The sequence below is a fragment of the Labeo rohita genome, chromosome 15 (genome assembly GCF_022985175.1).
Source record: "Labeo rohita strain BAU-BD-2019 chromosome 15, IGBB_LRoh.1.0, whole genome shotgun sequence".
NCBI classification, from domain to species: Eukaryota; Metazoa; Chordata; class Actinopteri; order Cypriniformes; family Cyprinidae; genus Labeo; species Labeo rohita.
In genome coordinates, this window is record NC_066883.1 from 17,087,105 (window position 1) to 17,107,684 (window position 20,580).

The 20,580-nt window shown below is 38.4% G+C and overlaps 1 protein-coding gene across 1 annotated transcript in view; it reads right to left on the minus strand.

The window, feature by feature from the left end:
- Positions 1-20,580, minus strand: part of zgc:77784 (uncharacterized protein LOC402947 homolog) — an 82,801-nt gene that overhangs the window by 21,105 nt on the left and 41,116 nt on the right. Inside the window, exons 7-11 of the mRNA XM_051129124.1 lie at positions 12,888-13,012; positions 7,941-8,112; positions 4,408-4,613; positions 2,224-2,305; positions 1,900-2,068 (exon numbers count right to left, since the gene is read on the minus strand). Of these exons, the coding sequence (XP_050985081.1) occupies positions 1,900-2,068; positions 2,224-2,305; positions 4,408-4,613; positions 7,941-8,112; positions 12,888-13,012 (754 nt within the window). The remainder of the gene's footprint in view (positions 1-1,899; positions 2,069-2,223; positions 2,306-4,407; positions 4,614-7,940; positions 8,113-12,887; positions 13,013-20,580) is intronic.

A 20,580-nucleotide genomic window follows, 5' to 3' on the forward strand; every position in this document is an offset into this window, starting at 1 on the left:
ATGAGCGTTTTATCTCAGATCAGCTGTAACAGTCCAACCTCTTTGTTTCGATGCCGGAGCAGGGATGACAGTTAGACAAGAATATCTACGATTGAGCGATTGAGGTGTTGTATTGCTGGATGTAATAATGAAGGTAGTGGTTGTCGGTTGTCATTTACTCCTGACATCTGAGCCACTGAATATGCAATAGATTATGTTTGTTTGTGAAGGGAATGCACCTCCCAAATCTACATATATTAGTCTACGTTCGCACAAATCATTCATGATCCAGCTTCACTTACAGCAGAAGTGAGTATAAGGTTTTTTTTATTAATCTTTGCAATCGCCTTTCCTAATTAACAAGTTTAGCGGCTAAATGCGGCTAAAGTAAACAGGCTCGTCACTCCACAGAGAGAAGAGAGGGGCGGGGCGAGCAGAGCTAATTGGCATTTAAAGCAGCCTCGACCTTCCAAAGTTGATTTTGGCAAGGTAAAAGGGTGTTGTTTTACACAACCATTGAGAATTTTTAGCCAAAGTATATTATAGACTTTTTATTAAGACCCTAAAGAATCATATCAACTTGTGGAAAATGGGCATCTGATGACCCCTTTAAATATATATTCTGAGAATTCTGAGATGTTTTCTGACCTTAGACACATTAAAACCTGTTGTAGGGGACTCCAACACAATATTAGGACACTTTAAAAAACCATATGACCTGCTCTTTAAAAGGGCTCTATGCTTACCTTTCTTTTTAGGAGCACTTGTGCTCCGAATTTAAAAAAAATAGGAGCACCTTCTAATCAATATTCAAAAAATCCCATTACGAGGTAATTTACAGGGAAATTTTGTTTTTACCTTTGTAATGGCATTTTTCTAACTTTATTAAAAATATGTCATCTTTTATGTCAATTTTTAAATATATATATATATATATATATATATATATAAGATTTTTCAAATTTCTAACAACATAATAAGAACAAGAATAAGAATAAGTTACCCATCAAATGAAAGCATCACTAAAAAATTGTTACCACAGAGGAACACAAAAATGGCTTGTAGGTGCATTTTCATGTTTAATGAGGCTCAGAGGTGGCATGAGTGCAATCAAATTCATAAATTCATGTTGAGATTAATGTTTTAAATATAACATTTTGAATATAGAAATATTAAATGATTTAAATAACTTAAAAGATACTTGAAAAATGAAACTAAAACTGCCAGTAGGTAAGTGGCAAGTCACTGATTTAATTACTGAATCATTCATTCATTTGATTTGATCGAACGGCTGATTCATTCAGGAATAAAACAAGTGACTGTCTTTATGAATGGGAAATTAAATCATTGACTCACTAGATTTGTTTAAAAACGCACGTTCATTCATAAACGAAACACCGCTGTGTTTGAATAGAGATGCGTAGCAGTTGTGACTTGTAACTATTTCTGACAACGAAATAGAGCAAAATCAATTGAACTGTTGTATTAAATCAATATCTCATTTACAACTGCCTTAAAAATCATTAAAAGCTGTCACTCATCTTAGTTCATTGCAATCTCACAAAGTTCCATTATAATCAACGAAGCTGCACAGTGAATCTCTTATTTTTACACTCTGTCTACACTTCGTTTATGAAAGGATTTGTGAGATATGTCTGTGATACATTACTCAGTGTTGCAAAAACACATAGAAACCTTTGAAGCTCCCCTCAGCGCAAACACAAATATGCTGATCGGGTCAGTCGCACATGGTGCTCCTAAATATTTGTTCATAGTCGCACACAGTAGTCTTAAGTCGCAAATGCTGACTTACTAATTTAATGAGTGGGACCTTATTGTAAAGTGTTATCAACACTTTACCTGAAAGAAAAAGGTGAAAAGTGATTCAACCAGTAGTTTAGTCTTAATGGAGATATAAACCTGAAAGCCTCGATGATGTAGGAAGTGACAGCAGCTCCGCCCTCATGTGGGTTGGGCTGCCAAGTGAGAGTGACGCTATTTGAGGTCACATCTGTCACCACAGGCTTCTGAGGAGGACCAGGCAGCTGCAGGGACTGCGAGACCCGCGGGACGGAGGACGTTCCAGTCGCTAAACACAAGAAACAGAGTCAAATGTGAATGCGTCAAGGGTGCATTCTTGTCCAAGGACGTTTGAGTGCACATTAAAATCATCAGTACAACGTGTTTCTTGAAGTGTCAGCCTTTTCAAAGTCTGTGTTACTGAGAAGAATGCTTGTGCGTTACCTTTCACTGTCACGGTCCCACTCCAACTCGTCTCACCAGTGGAACTGGATGCGACACAGGTGTACGTCCCTGAGTCGGTCTCCTAGCAACAGAGAAGACAAAATCTCTGAAAGACGACAAAGATAATTGCGAGCATGCGATGTTTCTGAAGCAGTTGTGTGCTTTTCTGTTTCTCTCCAAATGATGCGGATCAAATGTATTGTTTCAGCCGATCAGTCATTTCAATTTGTTTTCAGTTAGTTTGAGGTCGTGACTGTTAGAACTCCTCTAAGATCACTTAAGACATGCTCAACGGCTGTTTTATATTCTGCATACCACAGCGCAATCTGTCAGATGTCTCAATTAAGATATACAGACCTTGTACCACAGATGGCATTCATATTCGAATGTTCTTGAAATCTCAAGCAAATAAAAGCTACAATACGCAGATTATTTTCTCAAGTAACTTTAACTTTTGAATTACAACCTCTTTTGAATGTTATATCAGGGTCAAAACTATGCATTTAAAAACAGTTCTCTTTTATGAATTTATATTGAATTGCAATTGACACATAACAGAGCAATTTTAATAGCTCAACACAAAAATGTGTATGATAAATCTCACACACCCATATATCTCTACACTACAGTGCAATACTGTAAGAACACATACTTCATTTTTATGAAGAATTTATGAATTTATTAATTTATAAATAAATCACTGCAATAAATACAAAATAAATAGACAATTTTTTTTATTATTATTATTAGTAGTAATATTAGTTTTTTTAAAGAAAATTTTGACAAAATGAATGCATTCTGGAAAATAAAGCATTGATCCATTATGATCCATAAAAATTAATTTATCAGCAGTAAATACAAAATGAATAGACTTTAAAAAAATAATTAATTATTATTGTTATTATTTTTATTCTTTTTTAAATAGCTTTTAAATAATTATTATTATTTAGAAAGTTTGGACTAAATTAGTGCATTCTGGAAAATAAGCATTGATCCATTATGGTCCATAAAAATGAACGTTTTATTAATTAACTTACTTATTATTAAGTAAGTTAATTTATCTGCAATAAATACAAAATAGATACTTCTTGAAAATTAATTAATTTCTATTATTATTTAAAGAAAATTTGTACTAAATTAGTGCATTCTGGGAAATTAAGCACTGATCCATTACGGTCCATGAAAATTCATAAAAATTAAATTTGCTATAAATCCAAAATAAATAGTCTATTTTCTAAATAAATAAATAATTGTATTTACTTATTTATTTATTCATTCATTTTTAATTTGGACTGAATTAATGCATCCTGGGAAATGAAGCATTGATCTATTATGGTCCATAAGAATTAAAGTGAATTTATTAAATAAAATGCAGGTAATATTAAACACAACTAATATTGATAATTAATTTCATAAAATGTTTCTTGAACTGTTCCATATCTGTATGTGTGTATAAGAACAGTTAATATAATATAATATAATATAACATAATATAATATATAATTACTAGTTTTTTTATTAATTGAATTCTGGATGGCACACAACCATTATTCTTATATGTTTAGTTGTTATGTATGATATAAGATGTATGATGCTGCTTTAACATTCAAAAGAGCTCCACCGAGTTATATTAGCAAATTAAATATTTGAGTCCTACATCTTTATTTGATAGGCTCATATATCTGTTATGTCAAACACTATATTATGACATGACAGATTTGGCTGGTTGTTTAGATGTATTGCTCTCAGAACTTTAAACCTTGAGCTATTTTTCCTCTGAACCTACTTGATGAATGTATGCCAAAATCAATTAAAACAAATCTTACTCTTTACCCTGAACTTAGAAGGAAACTGCAGATTAGTGTCACTTCCACTTTATCAGTGTAATTTTGTGTGCGTAATTACATTTGAGCGAAATGTACGCAGAGCTTCTCTGAGCGATCAAATCTGTTGGTTATTGATTTATGAACATTACGTGGCTAAATGTGTTTTGCATGCGTTGATGGAAACCCTGCCTGGGGTAAGAAACGCTCAAGTGGACACCATTATTTCAGGTGTGCTTGTGAACGTCTCACTTAGTTTGAAATGTTTTCTCAGAGGCTCTCTGTCCAGGGAGCTTTCGCTTTTCACAGCTCTAATCAAAGCAAACAATTCACATCTTTGTCTGAAGCGTCTGTCAAATACCTTCAAGCCGCTGATGTGTAAAGTGCCGTTTTCCATTAGGCTTATGTGAATGTCATCGCTCAGAACGCTTTGCCCGTCCTTCTCCCACCTGACGCTGGGGATTGGGCTGCCCATCACATGGCACTGGAGTAGGGCGCTGGAGCCTAAAGCGAGTGTCTGGTTGGCTGGGCCCTGTCGGATAATTGGAGGGACGAGATCTGATGGGCCTGGAGGATAAACAGCACAGTGTGTTTGTGAGGAGTGTGTTTGCATCTGTCCAGTCGTCTAACAGCGCTTCTGGCATCCAGAGATCAGTCTGACTTACTTGCGCAGCAACGGAAGTGCAACTGGCAGTCAGAGTTAATCACACTTTGAGAACACAATCGCACAAAAGATGAAGATATTCTGGAATTGGGGTGAGAGGTCAGGATAGTTGACTAGAAGACTAGTTATTTCAGGGTATCTGCAGAATTTTTAAAACTTTTTTAAGACCTGCAGGAGTACAGCGTGTCCATACCAAACAAACAATCTCAAAATAAAGCATACTACCTCCCTTGCTTCCTCAAAATATTGAAAAAAAATTGTAGTATAAAAATAAATATATATAAATATATAAATATATATAAAATCACTTGTTTTTTTAAAGAAACATTACATTTACATCTGGAAGACATTTTTTATGTAGTTTGCTCAAGTGCAAAACGTCTATTTCCTATCAGATGTCAAATAGACGTCTATTAGGTGTCTTTAAGATGTTTATGATTTAGAATGTATGTAAAACTGACATCTTACAGACATCTGTCAGATGTTTGTACTTAGCAGATGCTTTCCAGATCAAGTGATCTTTAACTAGACATCATGCAGACGTATGTGTGCTATCTGGGTACTTTAGTTTTAGCCTGTTCAGTTTTCCCTCGTCTAGTATTCTATATGAATGTTACCCTGTGTGTTAGACCTTCTTCTTCGTGTGGGTTGGCATTAAAAGAATCTTCACTGTGCCTTCGTCTCCCTAACAGCAGTATCAGTGACAGAATATCGGCACCTTTTCCCCCTCATTTTGTTTTTCTTGTTAAAAGTTTTTTGGTTTGTTTTTTCACCATGGATGTCGCCGCATGCTTCACAGCCCTAGCTCATAAAGACCTTCCTATCTTGGAATATGTGAATGAGTTCAGTGAGATGGATGACGCCATTAGGATCGTACTGTTCTAGATCGGGGCTAATTACAATCGCCCCGTCGACCTCCCAGACACCACTGGTCTGTGCTGGAGGGAGGCAATCATCCAGTGTCTGGAGAGCGTCCGGCCCTGATCCCAAACACAGTGAGACCCAGAGCCCAGCTCACCAACCCCCCTGCTGTGCCTGAGCCCACCGCAGACAGTGAGCCAGAGCCTGCCGCGGTCGTTGAGCTATCGACATCAGGAGCAACAGAGCTGATGATCGCCCTGGAGCCAGAGCCCCAAGTGTCTGACCAGGTAGGAGAGTCGACAGCACAAGCGAAGGTGAAAATAGCGGTGGAGATCACAGGGGCAAAGCAAAGCAGAGTGAGCACAAACTGGACTCAGGAGATTTAATAGACTTTCAAAGATACCCGTCCTTCAGTCTTCACCCGAACTGTTAACCTGGGAAAATAGCCCACCCAACCTCCCTCTCTCCCGCCTCTCATTGATCTGTTACCTTCCTCAATGCTCATTCTGCTGGATCCTGTCAGCCCCTCTGCTCACCCTCTGCTCACCATCTGTGTCGTGGGCTCGCCGCGGGTCTGCCCATCTCCATCTCCATTGCCGTTGAGTCTGGAGAATCCCTTGACTCGACCTCCAGCCTTCAAGGCCCAGACTCTGCCTCAGTCCTGTGACCCAGTGGCTCCACCATGGCTTGCAGTTCCCTTGTCTCCACTGGAGCCCATCACTCCACCAGCACAGCTGGGCTCTCTCATCCCTCCGGCTCTGCCTTGGTCAGTCGTCCCCCTACTTCCACCTCAGGACTGCACTCCTCTGGCTGCATCTCATCCCTTGGTCCCTCTGGCTTCGTTGGGCTCCTCCTTCCCTCCTGCTCCACCTCAGTCCTATATCATTCCAGCTCCTCCGTGGGCTTCCGGATCTGTCCTGACTCCTTCCTCCAACATCTCCACCCTGGATTCTGTTTTCCTTCCTCCCGGATGTCCGTCCTCCGCCCAAACCTATACCTGTACTGTTTGTCTGCCTTCCTGCTAGCCCTTTGCCAGCCCCTGTCACCACCCCACATCCTCTCATTGGTCCTCCTCCTAAGTCCCCCACCATCCCTCCCCTTGTTGTTCCATCCCTGGCTCCTCCCTCCATCTGGTCCACCCTGGCTCCTCCTGTCTTCATCCTGTCTCCTCCCTCCATCATCTCCACCCTGGATTCTGTTTGTCATCCTCCTCCCGGATATCCGTTCTCCGCCCAAACCCACACCTCTACTATTTTCCTGCCTTCCTGCTAGCCCTTTGCCAGCCCCTGTCACTACCCCGCATCCTCTCCTTTGTCCTCCTCCTAAGTCCCCCTCTGTCCCTCCTCTTGTTGTTCCTGCAACGCGAGGCCACGCCTTCCAGGACGGGGTGAACTGTCACAGCACAGGACTGTTTGTTGTGGTTTCTCCCTCTTGTGCCCATGTTTGGTTATGTTCCTCTTCCTGTTCTCGTTGTGTCATTATTAGTTGATCCTCCTCACCTGTCTGTCCCTGATTAACAACCATACTTTAGTTTTAGCCTTTTCGGTTTTCCCTCGTCTGGTATTGTATGTAAATGCTACCCTGTGTGTTAGACCTTCTTCTTTGTGTGGGTTGCCATTAAAAGGATTTATTGTTATAATCTTTGTTGTGCCTTCATCTCCCTAACAGCAGTATCAGTGACACAGTGTCTGTGACCAGTATTTACAGTACTGAACTTTGATGACTGATGATCCGAAAAATTAAAAAATAGTTAAAAGTTAACTATTAAAAAGAAAAATATTAAACTATTAAAAGTAAATAAAACAGTGTTTAAATCGATACAGACTTGAATTTACATCAGATTTAAAAAAATAATGAAAGGAAATATTCATCAACAGTATTTATCAAAGTGTGGATGGCTTACAAATGTATTCAAATCATTGCCTTTTGATGTTTAATAATCAAATTAGGAAACTTTTCAATTATAGTATCTGTCCCCAAATTTAAGACCTTTTAAATTTATAACTGTTCTTGTGCTATAACAGTTAAGAGATTTTTTATGGCCTTAAATTTGAACAAACTGAATTGGAGACTTTTATGGACCTGCAGGGACCCTGAATTATTAAAGTCAACCAGTTTGTTAAAAAAGAAGATTTTGCAGAGTTTTAAATGAAGTGTGTTCAAGTACACTTCACTTTCAGTGATCTCTCAGCAAGCACCATTAATTAAAAGGTAGCTTTATGACTTAGGAAATGCACATCAAAATGAAAAGCCACGTACATTGTGTGTATCCACGCTCAGGCGCTTTGTTAATACTAGGGGTTTTCTTCACAATTATCTCTAGAGAAGCCATTTGCTGGGTGGGATGAACTGTAATCCCAGATACTCACCAGTTTCCACTTCCAGCAGAGCCTTGGCGAGGACACTTCCTGCCACACTGATCGCCTGGCAGATATAGTAGCCGGAGTCCTCGGAGTGAACATCAGAGATGGACAGCTCTCCGCTCATGGACACAGAATAACGGCCCGACTGGGAAGGAGGTTGGCCAGGGAAAAGCAGCATCTACAAAAGAGGACAGACTCTTGAGTTCACACCACACTACATGGGCAAAATACCCAGTTTTCAGGAGACTGAAAGTCTGTTTTACAAATTCCAAACAGCCATGGAAAACAGGACTGTCCTTGTTCTTTTGAAGTTCTTTTGTAAGCATACTCTGATGTTTGCAATACAATGCTTTTGCAATGCTTTTTGAATTTTATTTAAAGGTGCATCATGCAAAATTCACTTAAACAATAAAAAATATTCACTTAAACAAAAAACAATATAAAATATTTAAACACTAATGTGTGTCCACAGTGTGTGTAAACAACCACCCTATAATGGAAAATATCCACTCATTCCTCTTTTATCCCCATAAATCAGAAGCAGTGTTTAAAAATATGCTGTTTCAGATTTCCCCTACTGTGACATCACAGTAGGAATAAGTCCCGCCCACCCTGATTAAACAGCACATAATCCGCCATGTTTATATAGCAGATATAGCTCCTATTTACATATTGTCTGCAGCACATAAACATAACAAATATTGTTTTTAGATGTACAAATGAGATTCTCCAAAAACTCTGCATCTGAGCCACGGAGAACACTGTGGATGAATTTAATTTATGGAAGGAAATGTGCCATAGAGTCTTATTTATTTGTGCAAATCATTTTATGCTGAAATTGCTTTGTAAATAAGGCTTGCACTGAAGCTGATTCTGAAAGATGGTTCAATACCAGCTGTTCATGTTTAAACATCATATTCAGAACAAGTAAAATCACCTCATGTTTTCTGAATGTTTCCAAATTGCATTTCCGAATGTGCTTGTTAGCATGCTGTACAGCTAATGTGGCTAAAATTTCTAGTATTCACAGAGAGCCGTGCTATGTCATTAGTTTTATCCCAAAAATGATTGCTGTCTGCAAGTTTTATGAATAATTTCTGACAATTTACCTGTGTAAGATTTTCCAGTTTTGCTGTTGACAGAAAAACTAAAGCGCGAGCTGGGGGGCGGCATTTAAAGGTACATACACAAAAACAGTGTGTGACCCAAATAAGGGCAAATTTGACAAGCTATAATAAAAGATCCATGGGATATTTCACGCTGAAACTTTGCAGAGACTTGCATTATTAGTCTATATTAGTGATTTTTAAATATTTAATTAACTTATTTCCTCTTTTTTAACATTATCTTCGCTGTCAACATTCACTTAAAGTTGATCTTCGAAAATGTCAAAATTAATAATTTTTCATACTGTACATTATAATGTTAATGCAATGTTAATTTAATGTAATGTTAAAATTCACTTGTAGCATTTAAAAGAAATGATTTTAGTTTTTGGTATTTTATTTTTCTTTTATTGGCAAATTTTTCTTTTATTATCAAAATAGAACTGGACATTTTAAATAACTATTTTTTATTATTTTAATATCCACTAGTTTATCATCAAAAAAATAATGTTCTAACAATTAAAATACATTTAAAGCATTTATTAATCTAGGTTAATGTTTCCCCCATGGATCCCCTCGCCGCTCTTTTCACCTCCCTAGCTCGTAAGGACCTGCCCCTCTTGGAGTATGCAGTTGAGTTCAGCCAGCTTGCTGTTTTAACAGCGTTCGGCAACGTTGCGCTGAACTTACTGTTTTGGATCAGGGCTAATTACCACCTCCCCATCGACCTCTCAGACACCACCGAACTGAACTGGAGAGAAGCTATCATCCGGTGCCCGGAGAGCGCCTGTCCCAGATCCAGAGCACAGCCAGACCTAGAGCCCAGCCCACCATCTCCCCGCTGTGCGGAGCCCAAGTCCGAGCCCACCAAAGATGGAGCGACAGAGCTGAGGATTGCCACGGAGCCAGAGCTGTTTGTAACGTCAGACCAGGTGCAAGAGCTGGGTACAACGCGCGCCATGAGGTAGAAAACCGTAGACAGCGAAAGCGCAGGGAGAAGCTCCGCCCACTGCACCATGGCTGAGGGTGAGCTTACTGTGGATCTGGGACTGTTGGAGGTTGAGGGGGTTTCCCATATGCCCCCTCTCCTCCCACCTTCACCTGAACCCCCTGTCTGTCCTGTTTCGCCCATCAAGGCCGTTTGTAAGATGACAGCCCTGACAGCCCGGAGGCTCACAAATATCCACACCACCCTCCTATTCCTGCCTCCTCCACCATTGTAGTATGGCAGCCCCTCTGCTCGCCCTCAGCCCACCATCTGTGCGGTGGGATCACCGCGGGTCTGCCAGTCTCCATCGGCATCATGGTTGGAGGATCCCCTGTCACCGCCTCCAGCCTCTGAGTCCAGGACTCTGCTTTGGTCTGTCAACCCAGCAGCTCCACCATGGCTCCTAGCTCCCTCCTGTCCGTTGTGGCCCGGCAGTCCACTGTCTCCGCCAGGCTCCCTCTTCCCTCTGGCTCTGCCTTGGTCTGTCATTGACCATCCGTCGCCTTGGGACTCCACTTCTTCGCTGCACCTCGTCCTTCCATCACTCTGGAACCGTCAGGCTCGTCTTTCCCTTCGGCTCCACCTTGGTCCTCTGTCGCTCCGGCTCCACCGCAGCTTTCCGGATCCTTCTCACGTCCGGGCTCATCGGCACTCCGTCTTCGCCTTGGTCTCCTCCTCCACCTGCTCCGCTGCCGTCGGTTCACCCACCGGAGTCGTCAGCTCTTCCTCCTCCATGGCTCCTCCCTCCGTAATTCCACTGTGGGTCACATTTATGGCTGTGGCCTGGATCACATTTATGGCTGTGGCCTGGGTCCCACCTGGCTCCGGCTGCTCCAAGTCCCTCCTGTCTCCTCTCTGGCTTCTCCCTCTATCGTCTCCACCTTGTCCGTCCTCTTCCCGAGCGTCCTCCCAAGTTCCCACTGGTGCCTCCCTCTGCTGTTCCTACGGTACGAGGACACGCCTTTTCAGGAGGCGGGGGTGGGGGGGGGGGCATATGTCACGCCTCTGGACTATCTGTGTGTGTTTTTCTCCCCATGTGCGCCCTGTGACCTAGTTTTTCCCTCTTGTTTGATTAGTAATTCGATTCAGGTGTGTCCGATTGATTACCCTTGTTTAGTTTAGTATTTATAGTGTTGTCTGTTCCTTGGTTCCTTGGTCCAGTGTTGGCTATACAATGTGCTACGTGTGTGTTCCAGCCTGCCCTGTGTTACCCCTTTTTGTGGATTATTATAGACTGTTTAATAATGTGCTCCTTACCTCAATCACAGTAGTATCGTGACAACCGTTTAAAAGTTTGAAGTTTTTAATATTTTGGAACAATGCTATCCTTTGCTTATCCTTTGAGGCATTTATTTAATCAAATAAAACAACAATTTTAATATTTTAAAATATTATTTATTAAGGGAATGACAAAGCTGATTTTTCAGCATCATTACTCCAGTCTTCAGTGTCACATGATTGTTCAGAAATCATTCTAATATGCTGATGTGCTGTTCAAGAAATATTCATTTGAAAAACAGTTTTTCTATTTAATATTTTGTGAAAACTGATACATTTTTATTTTTAGGAGATAGAAAGTTCAAAGAACTGCATTTATTGGAGTTAGGGATGTTTTGTAGCATCATTAATGCCTTCACGGTCACTTTTGATCAATTTAATGCGTCCCTTTTGAAGTCAAGTATTTAAGTATCTAAAAAATAAAACGCTTGAATATGGTGCCTCCAAAATATCACTGAAAAACGGTAAGCCGATTAAAAGATCTCATTTCCATCAAAACTGCACATCAACTGATTTGAGTGCTTGGTTGTGTTTTTCAGGCCGTTTAATTCGCTGAGCGAAGCGTTTGCTCCTTTGTGGGACTTCAGTTGGGTTAACCAGGGGTACGTACAGTATGTGAGGGTATGTGTGAATCCATCCACTTCTCTTAAAAGGCTTAAAATGGGCAAGTAATGGACGAAGGTGAATAGGCCAGAGCATAATCTGGAACACAGCTGCAAAAGGCTTACAAGCGTGAACACCGGGGACGTGCTATGAAATCCATTGCACAGACCACACCCCAAATGACTCCAAAATGATGTGAGCCATCAAGGCTGAGTGGTCTTTAGCTCTCTACCGCACTGACGGAAGTCTATTTTTAGCATGGAAATGCGCTCCTGTCTGCTATTACACTGAACGCTGTGCTTTTACTGGCCTATGGGAGCTGCTCTGACACCTGATGTTCCTCTGTGTCAAATTTTCTCTTCCCACTCCTTCACAAGTCCCTTTTTTGCCTCTTAGGAGGCCCAACTCTCTTCAGTGGTTTCCCATAATGGCTCTGAAAACATGCCGCTTTGTCAAAGGGCCCCGCTCCGGCAATCCAATGCTCTGAATCATCTCTTCAATGCAATCAGCAATACACGACTAATCAGCATCAACAAGGGTAAATATAATCATCGAGAGGCTCCAGGCTTGTTTTCAAGCTCTGGCTAAGTTAATGAGTCACTGATAAACATGCTCTGAGATGCAAATAAATCATCTTTATATGAAGAGATCTGCCTTTGATCTCCAATCAGGCTCTTTAAACCCACGCATGACATACAGTGAAGTATTGAATTACTGAAGGACAATGCTGAGCCATCTCTTAAGCTGCGTGTCGAATCATGTACAATGCACTGTTTTCCTTAACTATACAGTATGTACTTGACTACATACTGCATGAATATCAGAGGCTAGCTTTAACATGTTAGCTAACCTCAACTTCAAGTGCCATATCACAAAATCACACAAATCGGGACAGACCTGTACAATTGTACTGCATAGTTTGACCTCACAATGTGTTGCGCTCGATTATATACTGTAGGAAGCTTAAGTTGCACTCACCTGACTGCCTTCTTTCTGCCAGAAAACTGCGGGAAGAGGGTTCCCCTGGGTGCCACACTGAAAAGTGACAGTTCGTCCTTGGGCAGCGACTTGATCCTGGGGACGTACGTCAATCTGTGGGGGCACTAAGGCCAGAGAGAGGAGAACGTGGCTGGTTAGAGAATTTGAAATGCTTTATGAATTTACTGTATGTTTGTCTTTTTTTTCGTTTCCTTTGTTTATACAGATGGAGAAAGGGAGGGAGGGAGAAAGGGAGGGAGGGAAAATGGTGTAAAGTGTTGGCAAAATGGACTCTGCATAGACAGCAACGCTACCGACACGTTCAAGGCCCAGAAAAGCAGTAAGGACATTGTTAAAATAGTCCATGTGACATCAGTGGTTCAATCATAATGTTATGAAGCTACGAGAATACTGTGTGCAAAGAAAACAAAAATAACAACTTGATACAAAAAAAAACGTCCCTTCCTTCTCAGTCTTCAATGTGCATTCACAACAGTACCACATTGTTAAATAAAGTCTTTTTTTGCTTTCTTTGCACACATAAAGTATTCTCATAGCTTTATAAAATTAAGGCTGAACCACAAAAATATCTTAATTTGTGTTCCTGAAGATGAACAAAAGTCTTACAGGTTTGGAACGACATAAGGGTAAGTAATTAAAAACAGAATTTTTGGGTGAACTATCGCTTTAAGAAGCACAACTGATTTTAACATTGATAATAACAAATGTTTCTTCAAATCAGCCTATCAGAATGATTTCTGAAGGATCATGTGACACTGAAGTCTGGAGTAAGGATTAAATTTTATTTTAAAATATTTTATAATAGAAAACAGTTCTTTTAAACTATAATTATATTTCACAATATCTGTTTTTACTGTATTTTTAAAATCAAATAAGTCCAGCATTGAGCCTATACTAGGTCTTTCAAAAACATTAAATTACAGACCCCAAACTAGAAAACAAAATTAAAATTTCAACAAATGAAACAACTGTTGACATCAGGTAAAGGTTCAGAGCTATCCACATCTGATAGCACAGTCCAGATAATTTGATCCTGAAAGCAATGTTCTGAAATCAAATGATTGACTTTGGCATCTCTGCAAATTAGAGCTTGTGGCATTGCAGAGAAACTTTCTGAAAACAAGAGAAACATCTGAGAAGTAGGAGACTCAAGCAAACGTCTCGGGTGAGTTATTTATTTGCATACACTGTCTCTGTTGTTTCAGCACCTGAATCACTAAAGAAACTATGCTAATCAGCTAAAAACACCAACAAAAATCAGTTTCCATCCGAAATGAAACAGCAGACTACTAAGATTTGCCGTACTTTACTAGGACGACTGTTTTGAGTGGAAAAACCTCTAAATCTAGCTTCTCAACTGCGATATCATTTGCGATTCATCTCTACTATGGGTGGCTTTGAGAACAACTACTCGTACTTGAACTTGGTTTTATTGAGTTTAACCCTCACCAAACACCATCTACACTCGCCCACTCTATAAAAACATGAAGTGGATTTCTCAGTATTTTGAAACACTTATCAGTTAAGTGCTGTCCTCTGAGGCTCATCAGCTCTGTGATTTGCACATTAGCGTGAGAGCTGTCGGATTTAAAACATATAGAGTGTCCACTCAGCCCAGATTAAAGCAAGTAATTAGTTGTGACTGCAAAGCAGATTCTGATGCTGGAGTCCGCAGCTCACGCTGGGATAGCGACGCATGCACGGTATCAGAAAACATCTGTTTTCGGCGGCGATGTTTGCGTTGGTTACTGCTCGGTTTATCGCTCCGAAAGCCAAATGGAACCACCGACGTTATCCAGCAGCCATTTCCCGCCCACTTTTTAGTACGCCGCTGGGCTCAGGGCTGTGTGTCTTTGTTTAGATAACCAGACCGCTACCCTGCTGTTCAGAAACTTCACAGTAGGTTTGTACACCAGACTCAAGTGAGAGAAGGCGTATGAGAGCGTGAAAGGCAGACAGAGAGAAAGCGCGAGATCTGACTCATCCGTGTTGTTTCTCCATTTTCACATTTTTTTTCTGACGGGGCTACAAGCTCCCACACAAATAACATCTCATGACGAGAAGCCGACAAAGATCATATAAACCGGAGGAGAATAATAGTGTGGGGAGAAGTGGCTCGGGGCTGACGGAGCTACTGCTCACTTCTGCAGGTGACAACTCCCAAGCGACAGATTGACTTGTATGTATGTATGTCAGCTTTAGGGATTGAAATAATGAGTTAAAGAAACGGTTCCTAGTAGAATACAATTCTGGAGCCTTAAAGAGACAGAAGATATTTTTTTAAATGTCTGCTGTTTTATTTTTGGCCTTAAAAATCAAGGCCTTCAACATCTTTATTAGCGTTTATAGTTTAATGAAGATCTTTTCATTCCACAACATTCCAACATTCCACAAAAAGTTCTGAAAATATGCTGAAAATAGGTTGTTTAGATTATTAGAATGTTCTTCACACTAAGGTTCTTTTAACTTTATCTCACAATTATTATTTTTTCACCATTCAAAGAAATAAGACAAAATTGCGAAATACAAACTTGTTCAGAGAAATTAATTCAGACTTGCAAGATACAAACTCAGAATTATGACTTTCTTTTGCACAATTCCGAGTTCACATCTTGCAATTCTAACTTTTTTTTTTTCAGTTGCAAATTTATACCTCACCCTGATGTGTCTTCTCACAAATGCAAAGCTCAGAATTTTATGAAAGTCTCTGCCACTGAATAAAAAATAAAATGAGGTAACTGCGAGTTTTTATCTCACAATTCTGACTTTTTTTCTCTCAGTTGTATAATACAAACTCGCTATTTTGACTTTATAACTTGCAACTGTAAGTTTATATCATGCAATTCTGAGAAAAAAAGTTAGAATCGTGAGTTTTTTGCAATTGAGAGTTATAAAATCAGAATTGTGAGATATAAACTCATAACTATGAATTGTAAAGAGATGTAAACTCTTGTATGGAAGCTTGTTTCTGCCACTGAATTTTGTTTTTTTAAAAAAGGTATTTGCAACTTTTTAATTTACAATTGAATTGCATGATACAAACTCACAATTCAGGGTTTTTTTTCTCAGAATTGTGAGATATAAACTATTAACTATTGTGAGTTATTAAGTAAGAATAGTGGAATATGAAAGTAAAATATAAACTTGCAGTCACAAGAAATAAAGTCAGAATTGTGAGACAAAAATTCTGATTTTTCTTGTAAATGCAAGTTTGTATCTCGCAATTCTCACTTTTTTCACAAGTGCGCATTCACATCTTGAAATTCCGACTTTTTTTCTATTAAAAAAGTCAGAATTGTGAGACAAAAACTTGCAATTCTTTTCTCACAAATGTTTATATCTCGCAATTCTGACTTTTTCCTCGCCATTACAAATTCACATCTCACAATTCTGACTTTTTTTTCATAGAATTGAATGATATAAATGCATAATTGCAAGTTACAAAGTCAGAATAGCAGGATATAAACTCGCAATCGCAAGAAATAAAGTCAGAATTGTGAGATGAAAACTATAGCAATTCTGACTTTTCTCGCAAATGCAAGTTTGTATCTCGCAATTCACACTTTTTTCACAATTGTGCATTCACATCTTGCAATTCCAACTTTTTTTTCCTCAGAATTACATGATATAAATAAAGTTAGAATTGTGAGATAAAAACATGTAATTCTGACTTTTCTCGCAAATGCGTTTGTATTTCACAATTCTCACTTCTTTTATATCTTGCAATTCCAACTTTTTTTCTCAGAATAGCATGATATAAACTCACAATTCCAAGAAATAAAGTCAGAATTGCGAGATAAAAATGAGACTCATGCAAATGTGAGTTTGTATCTTGCAATTCTGAGTTTTTTCTCGCAACTGCATGTTTATATCACCCAATTCTAAAAAAAAAGATCAGAATTGTGAGTTTATATCTCACAATTCTGAAAAAAAAAGCCTGAATTGCGAGTTTGTATCATGCAATTCTGAGAAAAAAAGTCTCATTTAAATCTCAATTGTGAGATAAAAACTCACAAATACCTTATTACTTTTTTTATCACGTGGCAGACACAAGCTTTCGTATGAGAGTGACTAAACAATGACAGTATTCATTTTTGCATGAAATGTCCCTTTAAAAGCCACAGAATTAAACCGGACCATTTCCCATTTTTAATACAGGGCACGTTTGAGATGATCCAGTGAACGAGGATGCATTTGACTCACGACTCATCCTGTGGGCATTTTGTTGGGCTTGGTAAAAGCTCTTGTGCACATGGCCGCTCATCGTGTGCGCTTGTCTGATGAGTGTAAAAGCAGCAGATGTGTGTGGTCAGTCGTAATCTTCAGCGTGTTAAGTCACTGATGCCGTGGCTTTGCTGCCTAGTATGTTAGGAAAATGTTAGGCTAGAAAGCAGCAAACATCTGCTGAGAGGATCAGAGAAGACAGCATTCCCCTGACAGACACAAGCCCTGTCAATCTCACATGAGTGCAGGTGTTCTCATCACATCACACAGGAAGTAAAAGTTAACAGACTGCATACATAACTATATACTCTAACTTCTGTTATTTACATTTACATATGGGACTGAAGATATGCAGCAATGCAGGGTCCAAATGTAAAACTCATCCAGTGCCAGTGTGAGTAAAAAAACGCTTTTTGGAGAGTAAATGAAACTAGTTACTTGCCAGTGGCTGGAAACCTTGCATAATACTGCTGAAGTAAATCTGTAAGAATTACAGTCACATATGCTGAATATTTCTTGCGTTAATCCACCACAACGAAAATATGAGGAGTGAAATCCTGATTTTTGTGACAGGTGCAGTTCCACCAAGAGAGACGAATTCTGGCTCATGTCATTTGTGATGCTGTGAGTGACATAAAAAAAACAACACATTGGGATTTTGTTTGTCATATTTTAGTTTTGGTGGATTAATATGACAATATATTTCACAAAATTCTTACATATGTATTATGCAAACGTTTCCAGCCAGAACTCATTTTATCAACTCTCCAAAATATTGCAAACAGATTTTGTCACTGATATCTTTGCTCACAAAAAAAAAAAAAAAAAAAAAATTGCATCTTCCTTGCTTGTGATAAATGCGCAATTATTTTATATGATTTATATAATAATCCATTACAATAATTTTATTTAGTCTAAGCATTTTGTATGATAATTTTGGATCCTTATGTTATAAATGTGCAATTATTTTATATGATTTATATAATATATAATGATATATTACAATAATTGTATATAATATACTAAATTTATATAGTGTCATAATTTTCTAAAACCATAATTTTGGATACTCTTTGCATGTGATAAATGTGCAGTTATATTATATGATTTATATAATACATAATAATATATTACAATAATTGTATATAATATACAAATTTTATATACTACAATAATTTTGTAAAACCATAATTTTGGATCCTCTTTGCATGTTATAAATGTGCAATTATTTTATATGATTTATAAAATATATAATATTATATTACAATCATTTTATATAATATACTAATTTTATATAGTATAATAATTTTGGAAAACGATAATTTTGCATCTTCTTTGCATGTGATAAATGCGCAATTATTTTATATGATTTATATAATAATCTATTACAATAATTTTATATAGTCTAATAATTTTGGAAAATGATAATTTTGGGTCCTCTTTGAATGTGATAAATTCGCAATTATTTTATATGATTTATATAATATATAATACATAATAAATTATAATAATATTATACAATAGAATAATTTTATAACATATAATTATTTCATACAGGTGCTAGCAAATTGTATTATTTTATTGGCTTTTTAATTTAATTTTACTTTCATTGATATATATACAGTGAGAAAGAGGACAAGAAATTACAAAAGGTGTGAAAACAGGATTAGTCAAAGTCACACGTCAGATCCAAACTAACGTCACTAACAAGTGTGCCACAAATGAATGTGGTAAACCATGTGCACTAATTAATAAGCCCCATTCAAAAGCTTCATTTTTTGTCTTTAATTTTTTTATTTGACACTATTTTTCCATAATCTGACAGCTATTTCCATAAACTGAATTCAGCCTCTAAATCCTTGTAGCTAGTAGCAAGGTCATGAGTTCGATCTTTAGGTAATGCTGGCACTGATAAAAAATTCAGCCTAAAAGTGTCTGCCAAATGCATGCATGAATATAAATGTAACATTTGCTTGTGATTCCCGAGAAAAGGTAGTAGTCACTGTCTTTTTTAAAGTTTGAATGTTCATGTTTCAAGGTTATTAATGTTAAGCAACTGCATTATTCCACAACCTTTGAAATCGCCATTAATCTAATGGCAGTATCAGAGTAATGACTTAAAATGTCTTTTTGACGCATTCACACACATTTTTATCCTACCCACAATGCAAAGCAGCAGACATAAAACAGTCTGCCTGTGCCACCTTGTGAGATGCGGCAGCATGCAGTGAAGAGGAAGGAAAGGTTGGTAAGGATGAAATGATGAAGGGCAACAAAACATCAAGGCAAATGAGACAGAAAATTCACAAATGAAACATCAAGAAAATGGCCCTGAGTCAGAAAATGGAGAGAAAGAGAGAGAGAGAGAAAGAGAGAGAGGCAGAAAAAGGAGGCAGTGGGAAGGAGATGGAGGCAGAGCTGCTTGGTCTCATCTTAATTCAGACTGGCAAAATAACTGGAGGATGAATTGAATCAGGTCTGCTACAGCTGCTTCCCCCAGCTTGTGCCACTTAGTTTCCCATCCAGTTCTCTCTCTCTCGTTTCTACAAGTCGCACACAAACACACGCTTTGCCACGTTCTATTAACACTGCCTCTGCACTCCGGCAGTTTGCTAAAGCACACCGTCTCTCTATAACAGCTGTCAAATACAGTAATCCACACGCTTTAACATAAGCTCCACATAGTTGCTCTGTTCCAAAACATAGTAAGCTGCCTAAGTAGAAAAATCGACAATCATTTACTCACCCTCATGTTGCTCCAAACCTGTATGAGTTTGTGTTCTCAGAACACAATAGGAGTTCTTTTAAAGAACGTATTTTAAAAGTTTTGTCCTTACAGTGAAACTCAGTGGGGTCCAAAACCACATTAAAAAGTGTATAAATCACTAATTTTTCTAAAAAAAAAACATTGAGTTTTAACAGTCACCCTAAAGCATGCCGTGAGTTTGATGGGGGGTAATTGAGAATGAGTGATATGATTGGATATGACTGTCATCAGTCGGGATCCCCTTCCCCAAATAACTCCTTGAATAAACAGACCCAGCCCTTATATTACTGGGATCATACCATTAACCAATGACAGAGGGGTTACCCACACATAATACATTTAAATAACTTAATTACCTAAATTAAACAAATTCACATCACCTTTAAGCCAAAACAAAACAGAACTAACACAATCCATAAATCATATTGACTTTTACACCATCACAAATCGTATAAATAAACAACAACAACAGCAACAACATAATTTGTCTTTGCTTGTTGTTACACCTTCCATTCATTAGTGTGCACTCTAGCGTATACAAAATAATTAGTAGAAGCTACTGCCCTCCTTTAGCACGCATGAAAAAACATAAACTATAAAGAGCATAAATATTTAGACAAATCAAGCAAAACATACAAACAATACAATAAAAAAACACACATCAAAACCAATACATAACTT